Here is a 16782-nt window from a genome sequence, read left to right as displayed (position 1 = left end):
TTTCCTGCCCCTCGGACGCTGCCTGACCTGCTGTGCTTTTCCAGCACCACTCTAATCTAGATTCTTTTATTCCTGACATGCCTATAGAAAGCTTTAGGGTTTTCCTTGAACTTACCTGCAAAAGACTTCTCATGTCCCCTCCTGGGTCTCATGTCCCCTCCTTGCTTTCTCTTTTGGTCCTTCCTGGGTAACTTGTAATTCTCAAGAGTGGGATCAATGAAGTCACTGTGCAGGAGAGCCTCCTAGCTGAAGCCCAACTGGACTTCAAATGACTTGGTCATGAGAAAACGTGACAAGTGAAGCATATGAGCTGGAGTGTTTTCCAGTTGAAGTGGACATCCCCGCCAATCCAACTGAGCTTGGGGAACACCATTTTAGTGAAGACAATTACATAGCCTCACTCAGGATAAATCCTGAAGAAGAGGGACTCTAGGTCAGCCCACAGCAAAACCCCAAGACAAAGCCAAGTCTTGGCCAAACAGTTAAAATTTCCTTCAGGATTTGAGCCAGCAAGCCATTGTAGTTGCTGCAGTTTTGCAGACTCAAACAACAACAGAGTTCCACTAGCCCAAAACTGACAAACAGAACTCATACACTAGTATCCAGGAGTGTGTACACCTCGAAATTCCACCTACATATGGTTGGGAACAGTTAAGTTGCTTGACAACATCAAAATCATAAACTATTAAAATAAACGTCTGGTTAAATAGTCACCTGGTTGAAATGGAGGTCAATACCGGCGTAGCGATTTCAGCGATTGCAGAACCAGTCTTCAACAACATTTGCTCTGAACGTCAACCCTTAAGTTTCCACAACCTCACCTAGACTGATAACCAATACTGGGGAACATTTATAGATTAAGGTTACAACTTTGGTTCCGGCCTCTTATGAGAAGCAGTTGGCTCAGTTTCCACTGATTTTAGTATAAGGCTTGGGCCCAATCTTGATGGGACAAAATTGGCTAAGAAAGATTCAACTAGATTGGCTGAATTGTTTTCAATTCGAAATTGCTGCCCAAGTGAAGTCCTAAATTAAATACCCTAAGGTTTTTTAGAAAGGTTTAGGGACTACCAAAAGGAGCCAAGACCACCTTGCATGTTAGCCAGGAAGCAATTCTATGATTCTGCAAGGCCTGCCCAGTGGCATTTGCCTTATGGGCAAAGGTAGAGGCAGAAATTGGAAGGCTGGAAAGCAAAGGAATCATCAAACCAATCCACTTGCTGGACGTGAGTCATGAATACCTGCAATTGCAGTGAGAAGAGATTTCCAAAAAGTATGCTACAATTAATATCCATAAGAGTTTATACCGATATACAAGACTGCCATTTGGAATATCATCAGCCTTTGTAACTTTTCAGCATTTTAGTTAAACAGTTAAAATTTCCTTCAGGATTTGAGCCAGCAAGCCATTTAGTTGCTGCAGTTTTGCAGACTCAAACAACAACAGAGTTCCACTAGCCCAAAACTGACAAACAGAACTCATACACTAGTATCATACACTAGAGAACATTTTACAAGGCCTATTGCACCCCCAACCCCCCCAACAAGGGATGACCATTAATCTAGATGAATTGCTATAATAGGGAAGACCAATAGGAAGCACTTAGAGAACTTCGACTTGGTCCTTAGATGTTTCTCAGGCAGGTGACTGCCTTAGAAAGAAAAACTATGCTCCAGACATCCCAAGTGTCCAACTTCGGCTACAGAGCGACAAAACTGACTTACACCTGTAGGAAGATAAAGTGAGGGCAATCAAAGGCGCCACAGCTCCTACGTCTGTACTGGAGCTTAGGTCTTTCCTTGGGCTGGTGTATTATTACAGAAAGTTCATACATAACCTGACCTCCACAACCCTTTGCATCAACTCTTAAAGTGACAGCCATGGAAATAGTTACATAGGCAAGCCATGGCTTTCAGGGAAGTAAAGAAACAGCTATCATCCTCTAAGGTGTTGGCCCCAACTATGATCCCAAGCGAGATATGGTACTGATGTGCGATGCCTCCCTGTACGGCATCAGGGTAATATTAGCTCATAGTTGGCTAATGGAGAGGAAAAATCTTCTAGGAGAAAGTGAGGACTGCAGATGCTGGAGATCAGAGCTGAAAATGTGTTGCTGGAAAAGCGCAGCTAGTCAGGCAGCATCCAAGGAGCAGGAGAATCGACGTTTCCTGAAGAAGGGCTCATGCCCAAAACGTCAATTCTCCTGCTCCTTGGAGGCTGTCTGACCTGCTGTGCTTTTCCAGCAACACATTTTCAGCTCAGTAATGGAGAGGAAAGCCAACAGTGTATGTATCCAGGATTTGAGCTAATGTAAAGCATAAATACACCTAGATAGAAAGGGAAGGTTTGACGGCCACATTTCGAGTCAGCAAGTTCCACCAATGATGTCAGAGGTAGTTTCTTTACTCAGAGAGTAGTAAGGGTATGGAATACTTTGCCTGCATCGGTAGTAGATTCGCCAAGTTTAAGTGCATTTAAGTCGTCATTGGACAGGCAAATGGAAGTACATGGAATAGTGTAAGTGGGATGGACTTCAGATTAGTATGACAGGGCGGCGCAACATCGAGGGCCGAAGGGCTTGTACTGCGCTGTAATGTTCTATGTTCTAATATCTTTGCAGATGTAAATTTCTAATAATAACTCACCACAAATCCCTGCTCAGTTTACTTAAAGTGGACAAGACAGTGCCCACGATAGGTCCAGGCTGAATTTGGCAGTGCACTCTAATATTAAAGTACACATCATTACAAGTTGGAACACTGTTTGGGAGGCCAAGTAGCAAATATGGACGCATTGAGCTGACCCCCACTGGCAGATACATCATCTGTGGTACAGGCATGGAAGTATCCATGGAGGTTTTAAATTTTCTGGACACACTACCAGTCAAAGCTGACAATATCAGACTTTGAATGCAGAAAGATCCAGTCCTGTCAAAATTGGAGCAGCTGGCAATGATGGGGAAACCAAAGGTCATCATAACCAGAATTGAAATCTTTTTAACCCAGAGAGACAAGATCATAGTGGGTCTGCATATCATTATGAAGAGCAAGAGTGATTGCCCTGAGCAAAGGTGGCTGCACATACTGGCTGAGCTCCACTAGAGTCATCCAGTAGTTTCCAAAATGAAGATGCTGGTGAGAAGTTATGTTTGGTGGCCAGGATTGGATGCAAACATAGCCACATTGTTGCGGCAGTGCCCAGAGTCAACAACGGCAAATATTACAGCCAGCAGCTTATCCACATTTGTGGAAATAGCTGGGTAAACCCTGCACTTGGTTATATGTCAGTTATGCTGGCCCTTTCATAGGCTCAATGTTCTTATTTATTGTGGACGCTCACTCATAGTGGCTGGACATGGATAGAGGTCATTCGTCAAACACAGGAACAACAATAGAAAAACTGTGTGCAACTTTTGCAATACACGGACTCGCAGAAGTGTTTGTCACTGATTACGGGCTATCTTTTACCAGCAGGGAATTCTGAATATTTCCTAAAGTCGAATCATATTCAACATACAAGAACAGCTCCATAACATTCATCATCCAATGGTCTGGTCAAAACAGCACTCTAAACTTTGAAGACAGGGTTAAAGAAATACCCTACAACTTCACTAGATACCAAACTGACCCATTCCTATTTGATTATACGACTATCCCTTGTGCAACTACACAGATAGCTCCAGCAGAGTTAGTGGGGGATGACTCCATACCAAGTCTGATCTTTCTGGACTAGGGTGGGCATGGGCGATTTGAAACAGCATCAGGAATGCCAATGCCAGGTGCAAGACTTCGCTAAGTGAAAGAAGCAATTTAGTTCAGGGGGTGAAGTTTGACATAGGAACCATGGGAATGGCCTTGCATGGATAAGAAGCATGGTTGACGTCAGGTCAGGTCCAGTAACTTGTAAAGTTCCGACAGACCATATGAAAGTTTCAAATTCGCAAATTGTGTGGGTGCAAAACGTGTCCAGCTCCTCAATAACCTTTCAAACTGTTCCAGAACCCATGGGTTCTCCGCCTCCATCAGGCATTGAAGATATTTCAGAATCTGTGATGGACACAACCTATGTTGCCACTTTTCGCCTTTGCTGGCTGAAGAGGAGAATGAATTTCTTCTGAGATGCTTCAGGTGCAAGAGGCGAACTACTGTGCGTTACATGCCAACTGTATCAGAGGCAGAGTTGGAAAACGTGACCCAAGTGCTAAAAGGAAGGGTTAATAAAAAAAAGTATTGGCCTCTGGAGGGAGGGAAGTGACTGTAATGAGGTCAGCCAGGTGGACCTCAAAATATGAATTCCCTGATTGGGTCTGTTAATCTTGTCCAATCAGGGAGCCCTGTAAATAAAGGGTGACTTGGTGACGGGATACCAGCATTTATGGAGTTATTTCACAGCTTTCTCAATTCTAACCTTCCTTTCCTCTTCCAAACTGCTGTCATTCCTCAAGGCAGTGCTAACTCGATGTCCGTTTATATCTCTGGTTTAGTATCAAATTAGCTTTCAATGTGACAAATAGCATCCCATAGCTCCTTCGTTCCTGGGTGGTCTCGAACCACTAATCTTCCAATTAACAGCCGAACACGTTGACTCACTGTGCCACAGAGATGCTATGGTAAACCAGAACAACTCCAGATTCGACTCAGAACAAATGAGGCTCATTTCCTGGGTTTGGGTCTCACCTGTTCTAGAGGTGTGTAATAACATATCTTAACAGGTTATTTAGGAAACATCTATAAGTCATTATTTATGAAAAAAGGAGGCTCTTAAGAGGATCTTGTGGCATTGCAATAGTGTCCCTACCTCTGGGCCAGAAGAGCATAGGAGGTTAAGAGACAACCTGATAGAAGTTTACAAAATAATGAGAGGTACAGATAGAGCTAATGGTAGTTGTCTTTTCACTAGGATGGGGGATTTCAAGACTAGGGGGCACATTTTTAAGGTGAGAGGACAGAGGTTTAAAAAAGATACGAGGCAAATGTTTTACACAGAGGCCGGTTCGCGTGTGGAATGAACTTCTTGAGCAAGTGGTGGATACAGGTACAATTACAACATTTAAAAGATATTTGGACAGAGACATGAACAGGAAAGGTTTGGAGGGATATGGGCCAGGAGCAGGCAAGTGGGACTAGTTTAGTTTGGGAATATGTTCAGCATGGACTGGTTGGACCAAAGGGTCTGTTTCCATGCTGTATGACTCTATGACTATGACTGTGGTACAACACATCTGAACAGGTTCATTTAAAAAATGAGCTGATTTCTTGGTTATGGTTCTTTTGTACTGCGGTAGTGTCCCTCCCTCAAGGCCAGAAGTTCTGGGTTCAAGTTCCACTTGTCTTGAGGGTGCTTTAGAAGACATCTTAGCAGATTATTTAAAATAAAAAAGAAAATGGGATGTTGGGTGATACATTAAAAGAGAACTGGGTTCTACCAAAGAATCATTGGAGAAACTGGGATTTAAAAGATTTCCTCACCTGCAACACACCAGAGAGACAGCAGAAGAAAACTGAGCAAGGGAGAAGCATGTATTATCTACAAACTAAACAGGAGACCAGTGCTGGACTTACTTTCATATTTAATCTGTCTATATTGTACAAGATGTTAAGTTTCTGTATAATAAATATGGAATAAATACCTAACAAGAAAAAAATCTGTTGTTCTTGCTCCTGATAGGCCACGTTAGCTATTTGCTTAGTTAGGAAACTGAGTGATCCAGTAGTTTGTTATGAACTAAGCCAGACCACTCAAAACATTCTTAAGCAGGCAGCCCCAGACCATAACTTTGCAATTTGTTTTGGTAAGCGCACAGCGAAAATTACCTGGATTAAGTTAGCTAGGCTGACTACCAGATTTTAAAACAGACAAACATTTATTCACAAAATTACACAATGAAACACAAAGAACAGAATAAAGATCCCCTACAGAATTAAACCTATCCAACAAGACTTAATTATGCTGTTCCGAATAATCGCAAGTCCCAATAAGTGAACTCCCATTAAAACCCAATATAAATGGAATACATGCTTACAGGTTGAAATTGAAGGGCAGAAAAAAGAGAGAGAGAGTTTTCATACAGCTCCCTGTTGAACTTCCCACTTCAAGACCACCCAGGAACGAAGGAGCTATGGGATGCTATTTGTCACATTGAAAGCTAATTTGATACTAAGCCAGAGATATAAACGGACATCGAGTTAGCACTGCCTTGAGGAATGACAGCACTTTGGAAGAGGAAAGGAAGGTTAGAATTGAGAAAGCTGTGAAATAACTTCATAAATGCTGGTATCCCGTCACCAAGTCACCCTTTATTTACAGGGCTCCCTGATTGGACAAGATTAACAGACCCAATCAGGGAATTCATATTTTGAGGTCCACCTGGCTGACCTCATTACAGTCACTTCCCTCCAGAGACCTGGGTTCAATTCCCGCCTCAGGCGACTCTCTGTGTGGAGTTTGCACATTCTCCCAGTGTCTGCGTGGGTTTCCTCCGGGTGCTCCGGTTTCCTCCCACACTCCAAAGATGTGCAGGTCAGGTGAATTGGCCATACTAAATTGCCCGTAGTGTTAGGTAAGGGGTAGATGTAGGGGTATGGGTGGGTTGCGCTTCGGCGGGGCTTGTTGGGCCGAAGGGCCTGTTTCCACACTGTAAGTAATCTCATCTAATCTAAGACTGAACTAAAACTGCTCAGCCCAGCTAAAGAGCTTACCACTCCCCTTTCATTATACAGGTTATTTCTCAAACATGACCACTTTGGCCTGAAGGTTCATCTGTTTACAAAGAAACAAAAGGCCTCTCAAAATCCTTTTCATCTCTGTACCAAACCAGATTGATCGGAACTCGGCCTGGATTATTGCCCCTCTGAAAAAAATCAAGGACAGAGTCTCCTTGAGCCAAGGAACAGCTTTTAGAAAAAAAGGGACTAGCTTTGTGACAAATTAAAAAAGAGAGCAGAGTTCTTACGTAATTAATTGTGATTGGTTAATTTTACAGTGGGTTTTTAAAATTAAAATAGAGCCAAAAGCATGCTTGTGGCACAGCAGTAGTGTTCCTATCTCTGAGCTAGGAGACCTATATTCATGTTCCACCTGCTTTAGATGTCTGTCATAATATATCTGATTAAAAATACCTTAAAATAAAACCATATTCTTCCCCAGTGAGTGTTGGCTTCTGCACAGGTAAAAGGTTCAGAAGGATGGGTGAAATTGATGTTTGCACTATACCAAGGATTTATAATACCTTTGTAAATTACAAAAAAGGAAGAGTTGAGTTCTTCCTCATGGTGGACAACTTGTAATTTAAGGTATACTTTTAAAAAGCTGGGATCTTAGGGGCAGTGTTGGTAATCAGATGATTGAGTGTTCTGCTTAATTGGTGGTGGGTTCCTAAAAAAAGGGAGAGCTGGGTTCTTTCCCAGTGGTGTTTTGGTTTTTAGACAGGGAAAGGATCACAAAGGAACTGATGTTTGTGCTAAACTATAGATTTGCAATGAAAACCTTTGTAAATCTTGAGTTTTTTGCTGCCTAATTAAACATATGGATGTCTGTCTACCAAGTATTCCTTATCCTTCTCAAACTGTCTGCAGCCATTGGCACAGCTTACTACACCATTCCCAAACCCCTTTCTACTGCTGTCATCTGGTTTTGTTTTTAAATTTTGTATTACTTTTACATGTGGGATGTGAGTGTCACAGGTCAAGCCAGTGTGCATTGCACATCCCTAGCTGCCTTTGAGAACGTGGCATTGAGCTGTCTTCCTGAACTGCCGCAGACCTTGTAGTGTAAATATTTCTATAGAGCTATTATGAGGTTTCACAATTTTGAACTCTCAATAGTGAAACAACAGCAATATAGCTGCATGGCAGGATGGTGTGTGGCTTGGTAGGCAATTTACCAGGCGAGGTGTTCCCACCTAATGTTGTCCTTGTCCTTAAAAGGTGGTTCCAATCATAGGTTTGAATGGTGCTGTTAAAGAAGGCTTGACAGATTGCTGCAAAGCATCTTGCAGATCTTAAATACTACTGCCACTGTATGTTGGTGATGAAGAAAGTGGAGTGTTGAAGGTGGTAACTGGGGTGCCAATCAAGTTAAGTTGGTTTAATATGGACAGCATTCCATCATAGTCCTGATTTGTGTCTTGTCAATGTTGGACTGGCTTTGGGTATTAGATGAATTACTCACTGCGAAATTTCTCACCTCTGACCTGCTCTTGTAACCACAGTATTCATATGGCTGATTCAGTTTGATTTTTAGTCAATGGTAACCTCTTGGATGTTGAGAGTGGGAGATTCAACAATGGTAATGCCACTGAATGTCAAGAAGGGATTGTCAGATTCTTTCTTGTTATCGAGTGAATCATATCCACAATATCACTTAAAATGATTTATTTAGACTATTCCCAGTCTGTTACCTCTTGAGATGATGAATTTGACTTGCTCACCTCCAAAGTCTCATCTCCCCATTGATGTTGTTCCTCAGTGATATTGTTTGAAATAATGTTAGATTTTACATGAACAGTAATGACACTGACCTCAACCTCACCATAACGTCTCTCAACTACCCCCATCGTGCTAAATTACCAAACTGCTAACTCAACACCCAGCATTGGATAAGCAGGAATTTACTACAATCAAACGATAGGAATACTGATGGATACTTTTACTTCTAATTATAGGACCCTTTCCCTCACTTCTAATTCCACCTAACAGTCTGATATTAAACCAGTCTGCTTCCAGCTTTGGTGTCATAGTTGACTGAAATAGCTACCATCATGAAGAGCAACGATTTGCATCTCCTTAACATTGTCCAACTTTGGCCAGATATTATTCATCTTTGCTGAAACCTTCATTCACACCACTGATACTTCCAGCACCGTCATGCTGCTCTCCCACTTTCTATCCTTTGTATATATAAGGTAATCCAAACATCTGCCAAAACCCAGAGCAAATTCTGTTCATTGATCTCCCTAGGTTCAATGACCTATATCAGTCAATTAAGCAAAGCCTGAATTTTAAAATTCTCATCCTTATTTTCAAATCCCTCGGTGACCTCACATTCTATCCCTTCAATTTCCTTCAGGCCTACTCTTCTACTTCGTACCTCTCAGCATTTTAGCTTAAAGTTGCTCCATCATTGATGTGGTTGCCTTACCATAGGCTCTGGAATATGCTGCCTACATCTTTCTCTGGAACTCTACCTCACTTTTCTCCTCTCAATACTCCATAAAATCTACTTCCTTGACCAAGCTTTCGATCACATTATCATTATTTCTATATGAAATAGGCAATAGACAATAGGTGCAGGAGTAGACCATTCTGCCCTTCGAGCCTGCACCACCATTCATTACGATCATGGCTGATCATCCTCAATCAGTATCCTGTTCCTGCCTTATCTCCATAACCCTTGATTCCACTATCCTTCAGAGCTCTACCCAACTCTTTCTTAAACGAATCCAGAGACTGGGCCTCCACTGCCTTCTGGGGCAGAGCATTCTACACACCCACCACTCTCTGGGTGAAGGAGTTTCTCCTCATCTCTGTCCTAAATGGCCTACCCCTTATCTATGTAATCTGGTTTGGGACTCACCCATCAGCGGAAACATGTTTCCTGCTGCCAGTGTCCAATCCTTTAATAATCTTATACGTCTCAATCAGATCCCCTCTCAGTCTTCTAAACTCAAGGGTATACAAGCCCAGTTGCTCCAATCTTTCAACATAAAGATAGTCCTGCCATTCCAGGAACTGACCTCGTGAACCTACACTGCACTCCCTCAATAGCCAGAAAGTCTTTCCTCAAATTTGGAGACCAGAACTGCACACAATAGTCCAGCTGTGGTCTCACCAGGGCCCTGTTCAGCTGCAGAAGAACCTCTTTGCTTCTATACTCAATCTCTCTTGTTATGAAGGGCAGCATGCTATCAGCTTTCTTCACTACCTGCTGTACCTGCATGCTTGCCTTCATTGACTAGTGCACAAGAACACCCAGATCTCTTTACCTAACTTGACTCCATTTAGGTAGTAATGTGCCTTCCTGTTCTTGCCACCAAAGTGGATAACCATACGTTTATCCACATTAAACTGCATCTGCCATGCATCTGTCCACTCATCAAACCTGTCCAGGTCACTCTGTAATCTCCTAACATCCTCCTCACATTTCACCCTGCCACCCAGCTTTGTATCATCAGCAAATTTGCTAATGTTACTATTAATACCATCTTCTATAACATTAATATATATTGTAAAAAGCTGCGGTCCCAGCACTGATCCATGTGGTACCCCACTGGTCACCGCCTGCCATTCCGAAAGGGAGCCGTTTATCACTACTCTGTTTCCTATCAGCCAACCAATTTTCAATCCAAGTTAGTACTTTGCCCCCAGTACCATGCGCCCTAATTTTGCTCACTAACCTCCTAAGTGGGACTTTATCAAAGGCTTTCTGAAAGTCCAGGTACACTACATCCACTGGATCTCCCTTGTCCATCTTCAGAGTTACATCCTCAAAAAATTCCAGAAGATTAGTCAAGCATGATTTCCCCTTCATAAATCCATGCTGACTCTGACCTATCCTGTTACTGCTGTCCAGATGTGTCGTAATTTCATCCTTTATAATTGACTCCAGCATCTTTCCCACCACTGAGGTCAGACTAACTGAGGACTAAATGAGGTGTCATATTTTGATTCTTTGGTGAAAACACTTTGGGTCCTTGTTTAATGCACTATATAAATTATGTTTATCCACAATAACACGTTACATTTGATATGAAAAATAAGGAGGACAGACATTTACTGCAAAGATAGAACCTAAACAGTAGCTTCCCAATGCCTGCACAGCCATACAACTTAAAGTGAATGTTGGTTGGAACTGTGTAAACTTCAGTTACCTTACTGCTGACCTTATGTTGGAGCTAGTGAATGAAGGAGGTGGAATAGGAACTTTGAGGAGAGGTAGAGTGGGAGCAAAACAATGCTCCCTAAAACATGTATGTGCACTACGCAACAAGCTGAAATTTCACATGGATTGAAAAAAGCAGGCTACTCAAAATCATGAACTTTTAATATATAAGCAGACATGGGCATGATAGGAATGCTGAATTTGTAGCCTGTTAAACAGTAAGAAGAATTACAGGAAATATAGCATTTCCTCATTAATGTAAGTAGTTACTTTATAAAATGAGCAACTTTAAATGAAACAATCTTCCCCTTACATGCAATATAAAAGTTTTATATAGGTTCTATAGGGGCCTGTCAGAAATAAACAAAACATTGTACCCTGCAATTTAAATACTGTACCTTTCTAAGTGACTTTAAGGAAAAAAATTTTTAATTTAAAATGAATATTAAAATAAATGTTAACTTTTCCTGCTTACCTCTTAATCACTGCCTCTCCTGCTCCCAATCTACACAATGAAAGCTGTTTCAGATTGCAGTGTTACAGAGGCAAGCTGCAAGCTAGAGGCAGTGAGCATGAATGAGTTAAGCAGGAGGATCTGGCATGGGAGGTCCAGAACAGGTCAGTGAGCAGGAGGATCAGCAGTGACAGGGTGGGCTTACAGCAGGAAGGTTGGTGAGTGGGAAAGGCCTTTAGGGAGAAGGAACAGCCAACCAAAAATAGTGTTAGCTAAGACATATGATCCCAAGCCAGACCTGGCATGAAACAATATTAACGTGAAACCTCAATGTTAAACGCCGATACTGGCCCAATTAAAAATGCAACATTAAATCAATACAATTTAAAACAGAGCAATTTTGACTTACTGTATTGACATGGAATTCTTCTTACCTAGTGACGAAGACTGCTGTTTCAGTTCTGTAACATTGGGTAATATCTCTGCTCTTTTCCACTCCTTCTGTTTAGCATGATGTTCAATGTTCTGTGTAAGGACCAGCTCATCAACCTGCTGAATACCTTCATTGGCATCCTGTGACCTTATCTGTGAATAAATATACACAAAGTCTAGAAATAAAAACACTAATGTCACAAAACCTGGCATAAAATGTACACAGAGTAGAGCAAATCACAGTCTGCGAAAGTTAGGATACAACGAAAAAGATTGACAAATCTCATTAGGTCAAATAGCATCCAAGTAAAGAAACAGAGCAAATGTTGGGTCATTGGCCTCTTAACTCTGTTTTACTCCACCGGGGCTGACCTGTCTAACCTTTTCCAGTAATTGGAAAATGCTTACTTCAGATTTCCATCAGTCTTAGTAAACTGCTTTGGCAAAAGTTGGGAATTTAGTGCAAGTGGGATTCTGTGCTTAACTTATAAACAACTACATATTAATAAGATTATTTTTAAGGCAACAGATTTCTGGCTGATTGTCTTGTCATTCTTCAAGAAAGACAAATATAAATTGTCAGAAAACGATTAACCACTTACATACTCATGACTATAAAACCTTAAGACCACTGGAAAAAAATGGATATAAAGATGGATTAACAGTGGAAAGAAGGTATGGCTCTGGCATTTTCACTTGCTTTTTTAAATTATTCTTAAACATAATGGACAGTATTTGTTGCCCATCTCTAACTGCACTGTTGCAGTCTTAAACTGCTCACAAAAATAAAATCAAAAGCAAAATATTTTAGGTGTTAGAAGCCTATCAGTTGAATACTGAGGTCTATTCAGTTTTGTGAATGAAATTTATGAAAAAGATGATCTTTTGGATACATATTAGATAGGTCAGACTTAAGATTTTGAAAGATGGGCATTCACTCAAAGAAGAAATATATGTACAAAACCATACATAATTGAACAGTTGCAATTGCACAAAAGCAAAAATAATTAGGTGAAGTAATCATTTTTACCAGCCTTGATAGCATAAATGAAACATTCTGCAGTGTTACATACAATGGAGGACTCAGTGATTGGGTAGTTGGAGGTCATTCATATTTTGAATGTAGGCACAAGTATTAAGGAACACTGAAGGAATGAAAATTACGCTACTCTTAGCAAAGCTGGACACTACAGCAGATGACACAATTGGAGTAAAAAGTAGTTACCACTGTCTTAACCAGACCACAGAGCTGCTCTCTCATTAGCCGGTGGTGGTTTAGCCTAAGGGTCACCACACCTCAGGCAAGGGAAGAAGTTAAGAAGGAGAATCCTTCATGGTAACCTCAGCTGGTGCGGGAATTAATCCATTCTGCCGTTGTCACTCTGCATCACAAACTCGCCATCCAGCCAAATGAGCTAACCAGCCCAGCATTAGTAGGAAAATAAACCCCAGAAATTCCCCAGGAATATTAACAAGGTGTTTCAGATCTGACTCAAAACATCATGTACACAACAAACCATGAGTTTGATTCTCAAAGTGATTTGAATAAAAGCAAAATACGTGAATGCTGGAAATCTGAAATAAAAACAAAGTGTGGGAGAAACTTAGTAGGTCCAAAGCATCTATGGAGAGAGATACAGAGTTAACATGGAGTCCAATACGACTCTTCATCAGAACTTCTTGTTCTGTTCTGAAGACATATCAGACTCGAAACATTAACTCTTGTTTCTCTCTTCAGAGAATTTGGATGCTGATGATGATAATTATCATTAGTCTAAAAGATTTGAGTTGGTCACAAGAAGCTGTACAAGTTACAAATTTATTTAATCATATGGTGTTAGATAGTGGTTGCACCTCAAAGGCATGTTGAAAAGATTGGCTAAACTGCTATTTTGATTCATTCCAATATTGAGGTTCAACTTTAGGAGAGCATGAAGATCCAATTTGTTTTAGTTTGAGGGATGGTAACACATGGAGGTAAATAAAAAGAGTGGTGATTTCATGCAAAATTGCAAGCTAATTTATTTGGCTTGATGTAGTCTCCCATGGTATACCTTTGCCATTAAGTAGGCGCCCTATTAAAAAAAAGACAAATTGAACTGGAAACTATGCATAAGGCAATTGCACTTGGAAATTTGGTGGATCTACATAACACTTCTATTATTCTGTGCCATTTATCTGATCGAGAAAGGTTTGATTAAAGGGATCCAATAAAGCTTTTAATCAATGTCAGCATCAGATTATAGAGATCAGGGTGAATAAAAAGCAAATTGTCTTAAACTGGGACAGAGAATTGGTTCATCTTTCTTGTCAAAGATGAGAAATCATGCTAAATGTGTAATTCATGAGGTGCATACAAGACTGAAAATGATTAGTAAATAATGTTAAATATTTAGGAAGTATCAGACATCATGATGAGGACCAAACAGTGATAGGAGATTAAGTCATGTAGAAATGAAATAAAAACAAAGTGCTGGAGAAACTCAGACATCTGAAAACATCTGTGGAGAGAGAGCAACAGAGTTAAAATTTTAAGTGCAATAGCTGGCAACTGCCCTGGCCTGGACATACGAAGGAGGACTGGAGGACATAGACCCAATCAAATGGTCAATGGGAGAAATCTTAAATTACCTTGTGTGCTAGGTGACAGTCCTCTTGCCCTAGAGGGAAGTATGATTAAATCAATCTTTTTCAGCAATTTGAATACTTTATGTACAAGGTCTAAGGTATCAGATAACATCATCCAAGGTTGGCTTTAATTCTGGGGATATGATGGAGTAGAGAAGAGAGGGTCATAAGGAATAAAAGTCCAGGTAAGGTAATAGGGGTAATGGTAAGACAGTGGTTATTCAACATTATAAACTATTAAGCTTGAATAGCAATTCAGTGGATTGATTACAAACTTTGTGACACTGAGTCACTACAGAAAGCAACGAGGCACCCTGCACTTCTCAAACTCAGGTATACTGTAATGGCACTCCTGAGAAACTCACTACAATAGATTAGGACCAGATGGCATTAGACTGAGCAACCATGATGCAAAGGACCATCTGCTAAAAGTGAAAGGAGGGATGAAATTTAACTTTTAAAATCACAGGCTCAGTTAGTATTTCTACCCATTCTAACTGCTCTTGAAAAAATTGTCATGAGCTGTTTAATTGAACCACTGCAGCCCACTTAGTATAAAGTCAGAAGTCACACAAAATAAGGTTTATTTGAAATCACAAACTTTCGGAGTACTGCTCCTTTGTCAGGTGAACTGGAGTGAAACTTGCTGGCACAGAATTCCCTCCACTTCAACTGACAAAGGAGCAATGTTTCAAAAGCTTGTGATTTCAAATAAACTGATTAGAAAATCTGGTGTCATGTGACTTCTGACTTTATTGATCCCAGTCCAACACCAGCATCTCCACATCATTTAGTATAGGTACACAAACAGAATGGTGAGGGAGGTTGCTCCAGGATTCTGACCCAGTGACAGTAAGGGACAGGGATATAGTGCCAAGTCAGCTTGAAGGGAAATATGCAGATGGTGGTGGTGATTTCCCATTCAGCTGTTGCTCGTCCTTTTAAGAGATAGAAGTTGAGAGTTTGGAAAGTGATTTGGAGGAACCTTGGTGAGTTAATGCATTACCTGTTTGGAAATTGCTATCACTGTGTTCTGGTGGCAAATGAAGCGAATGTGAAATGTGATGGATAGTTTGCTTCTCAAGCAGTGTTCTAGCTTATGTTGAGTTTTTCAGTGTTATTAGAGCTGTACCTATCAGGCATGTAGAGAGTATTCCATCCCACTCCTAACTCGTGCCTTGTAAATGATGCTTAGGCAATGGAGTTAGTTGGTAAGTTATTCCTACATAATTCCTAGCCTCTGACCTGCTCTTGAAGCCACAATCCTCATACAGCTGGTCCAGTTCAGTGAACATCTCTGACCTCATGATTCTTCATTCGCTGCAAGACTGGAGCGACTGGGCTTGTATACCCTTGAGTTTAGAAGACTGAGAGGGGATCTGATTGAGACGTATAAGATTATTAAAAGATTGGATACTCTGGAGGCAGGAAACATGTTTCCGCTGACGGGCGAGTCCCAAACCAGAGGACACAGCTTAAAAATAAGGGATAGGCCATTTAGGACAGAGATGAGGAGAAACTTCTTCACCCAGAGAGTGGTGGGTGTGTAGAATGCTCTGCCCCAGAAGGCAGTGGAGGCCCAGTCTCTGGATTCGTTTAAGAAAGAGTTGGGTAGAGCTCTCAAGGATAGTGGAATCAAGGGTTATGGAGATCAGGCAGGAATAGGGTACTGATTAAGGATGATCAACCATGATCATATTGAATGGTGGTGCAGGCTCAAAGGGCAGAATGGCCTACTCTATTCAGATTAGGTACAGAGGAACCTCAATTATCTGAAGGACGACACGGGCTAAGAATATTTCACTCTGTTAATTGAATTCCGGATAATCGAATGCTGGATAACAGTTTAGTCGAGCATTTGGACATTGCTATCTTGCCGGATAATCCAATATTCGGATAATCAAATACCAAATAATTGAGGTTCCTCCATATTTCAAATTTGGCTTGCAATTGAAGACAGGATGGTGTGAGGCAGGTATAGGAACCTGGTTGGGGGTGGGGAAGGTAAAAACAATGACTGCAGATGCTGAAAACCAAATACTGGATTAGTGGTGCTGGAAGAGCACAGCAGTTCAGGCAGCATCCAACGAGCAGCGAAATCAACGTTTCAGGCAAAAGCCCTTCATCAGGAATAAAGGCAGTGAGCCTGAAGCATGGAGAGATAAGCTAGAGGAGGTAAGTTCTAATTTGAGGAGCATCAGCCTTTGCAATTGTCCAACAATAATGGGATTTTTGCAAGCTCTGTGTATGAGAGTTAAGACTTCAGGGAGATCAGCACACTGACCAAAGCACCATGGTACAGGGAGATATTCAAGTTGGGGGATGGAGGGGTAAGATGACAATTCTGTCACTTTAAAAAGGCTATTGTGTCTTTGGGTCTTCTTTTGTA

General features: G+C 41.1%; 1 protein-coding gene across 5 annotated transcripts in view; it reads right to left on the bottom strand.

Annotated features, from left to right (window-relative positions):
* Positions 1–16782, bottom strand: part of nsd1a (nuclear receptor binding SET domain protein 1a) — a 238012-nt gene that overhangs the window by 98496 nt on the left and 122734 nt on the right. For all 5 annotated transcript variants that reach the window (XR_011963528.1, XM_072591225.1, XM_072591226.1 and 2 more), the window contains exon 6: positions 11768–11918. Coding sequence is in view for 4 of the 5 variants with exons in the window: in XM_072591225.1 (XP_072447326.1) it covers positions 11768–11918 (151 nt within the window). In the remaining variant the exon portion in view is untranslated. The remainder of the gene's footprint in view (positions 1–11767; positions 11919–16782) is intronic.

This window comes from Chiloscyllium punctatum, chromosome 20 (assembly GCF_047496795.1).
Source record: "Chiloscyllium punctatum isolate Juve2018m chromosome 20, sChiPun1.3, whole genome shotgun sequence".
Lineage (NCBI taxonomy): Eukaryota > Metazoa > Chordata > Chondrichthyes > Orectolobiformes > Hemiscylliidae > Chiloscyllium > Chiloscyllium punctatum.
The sequence above is the reverse complement of the archived record's forward strand: the minus strand, read 5'-3'. Positions and strand labels throughout refer to the sequence as shown.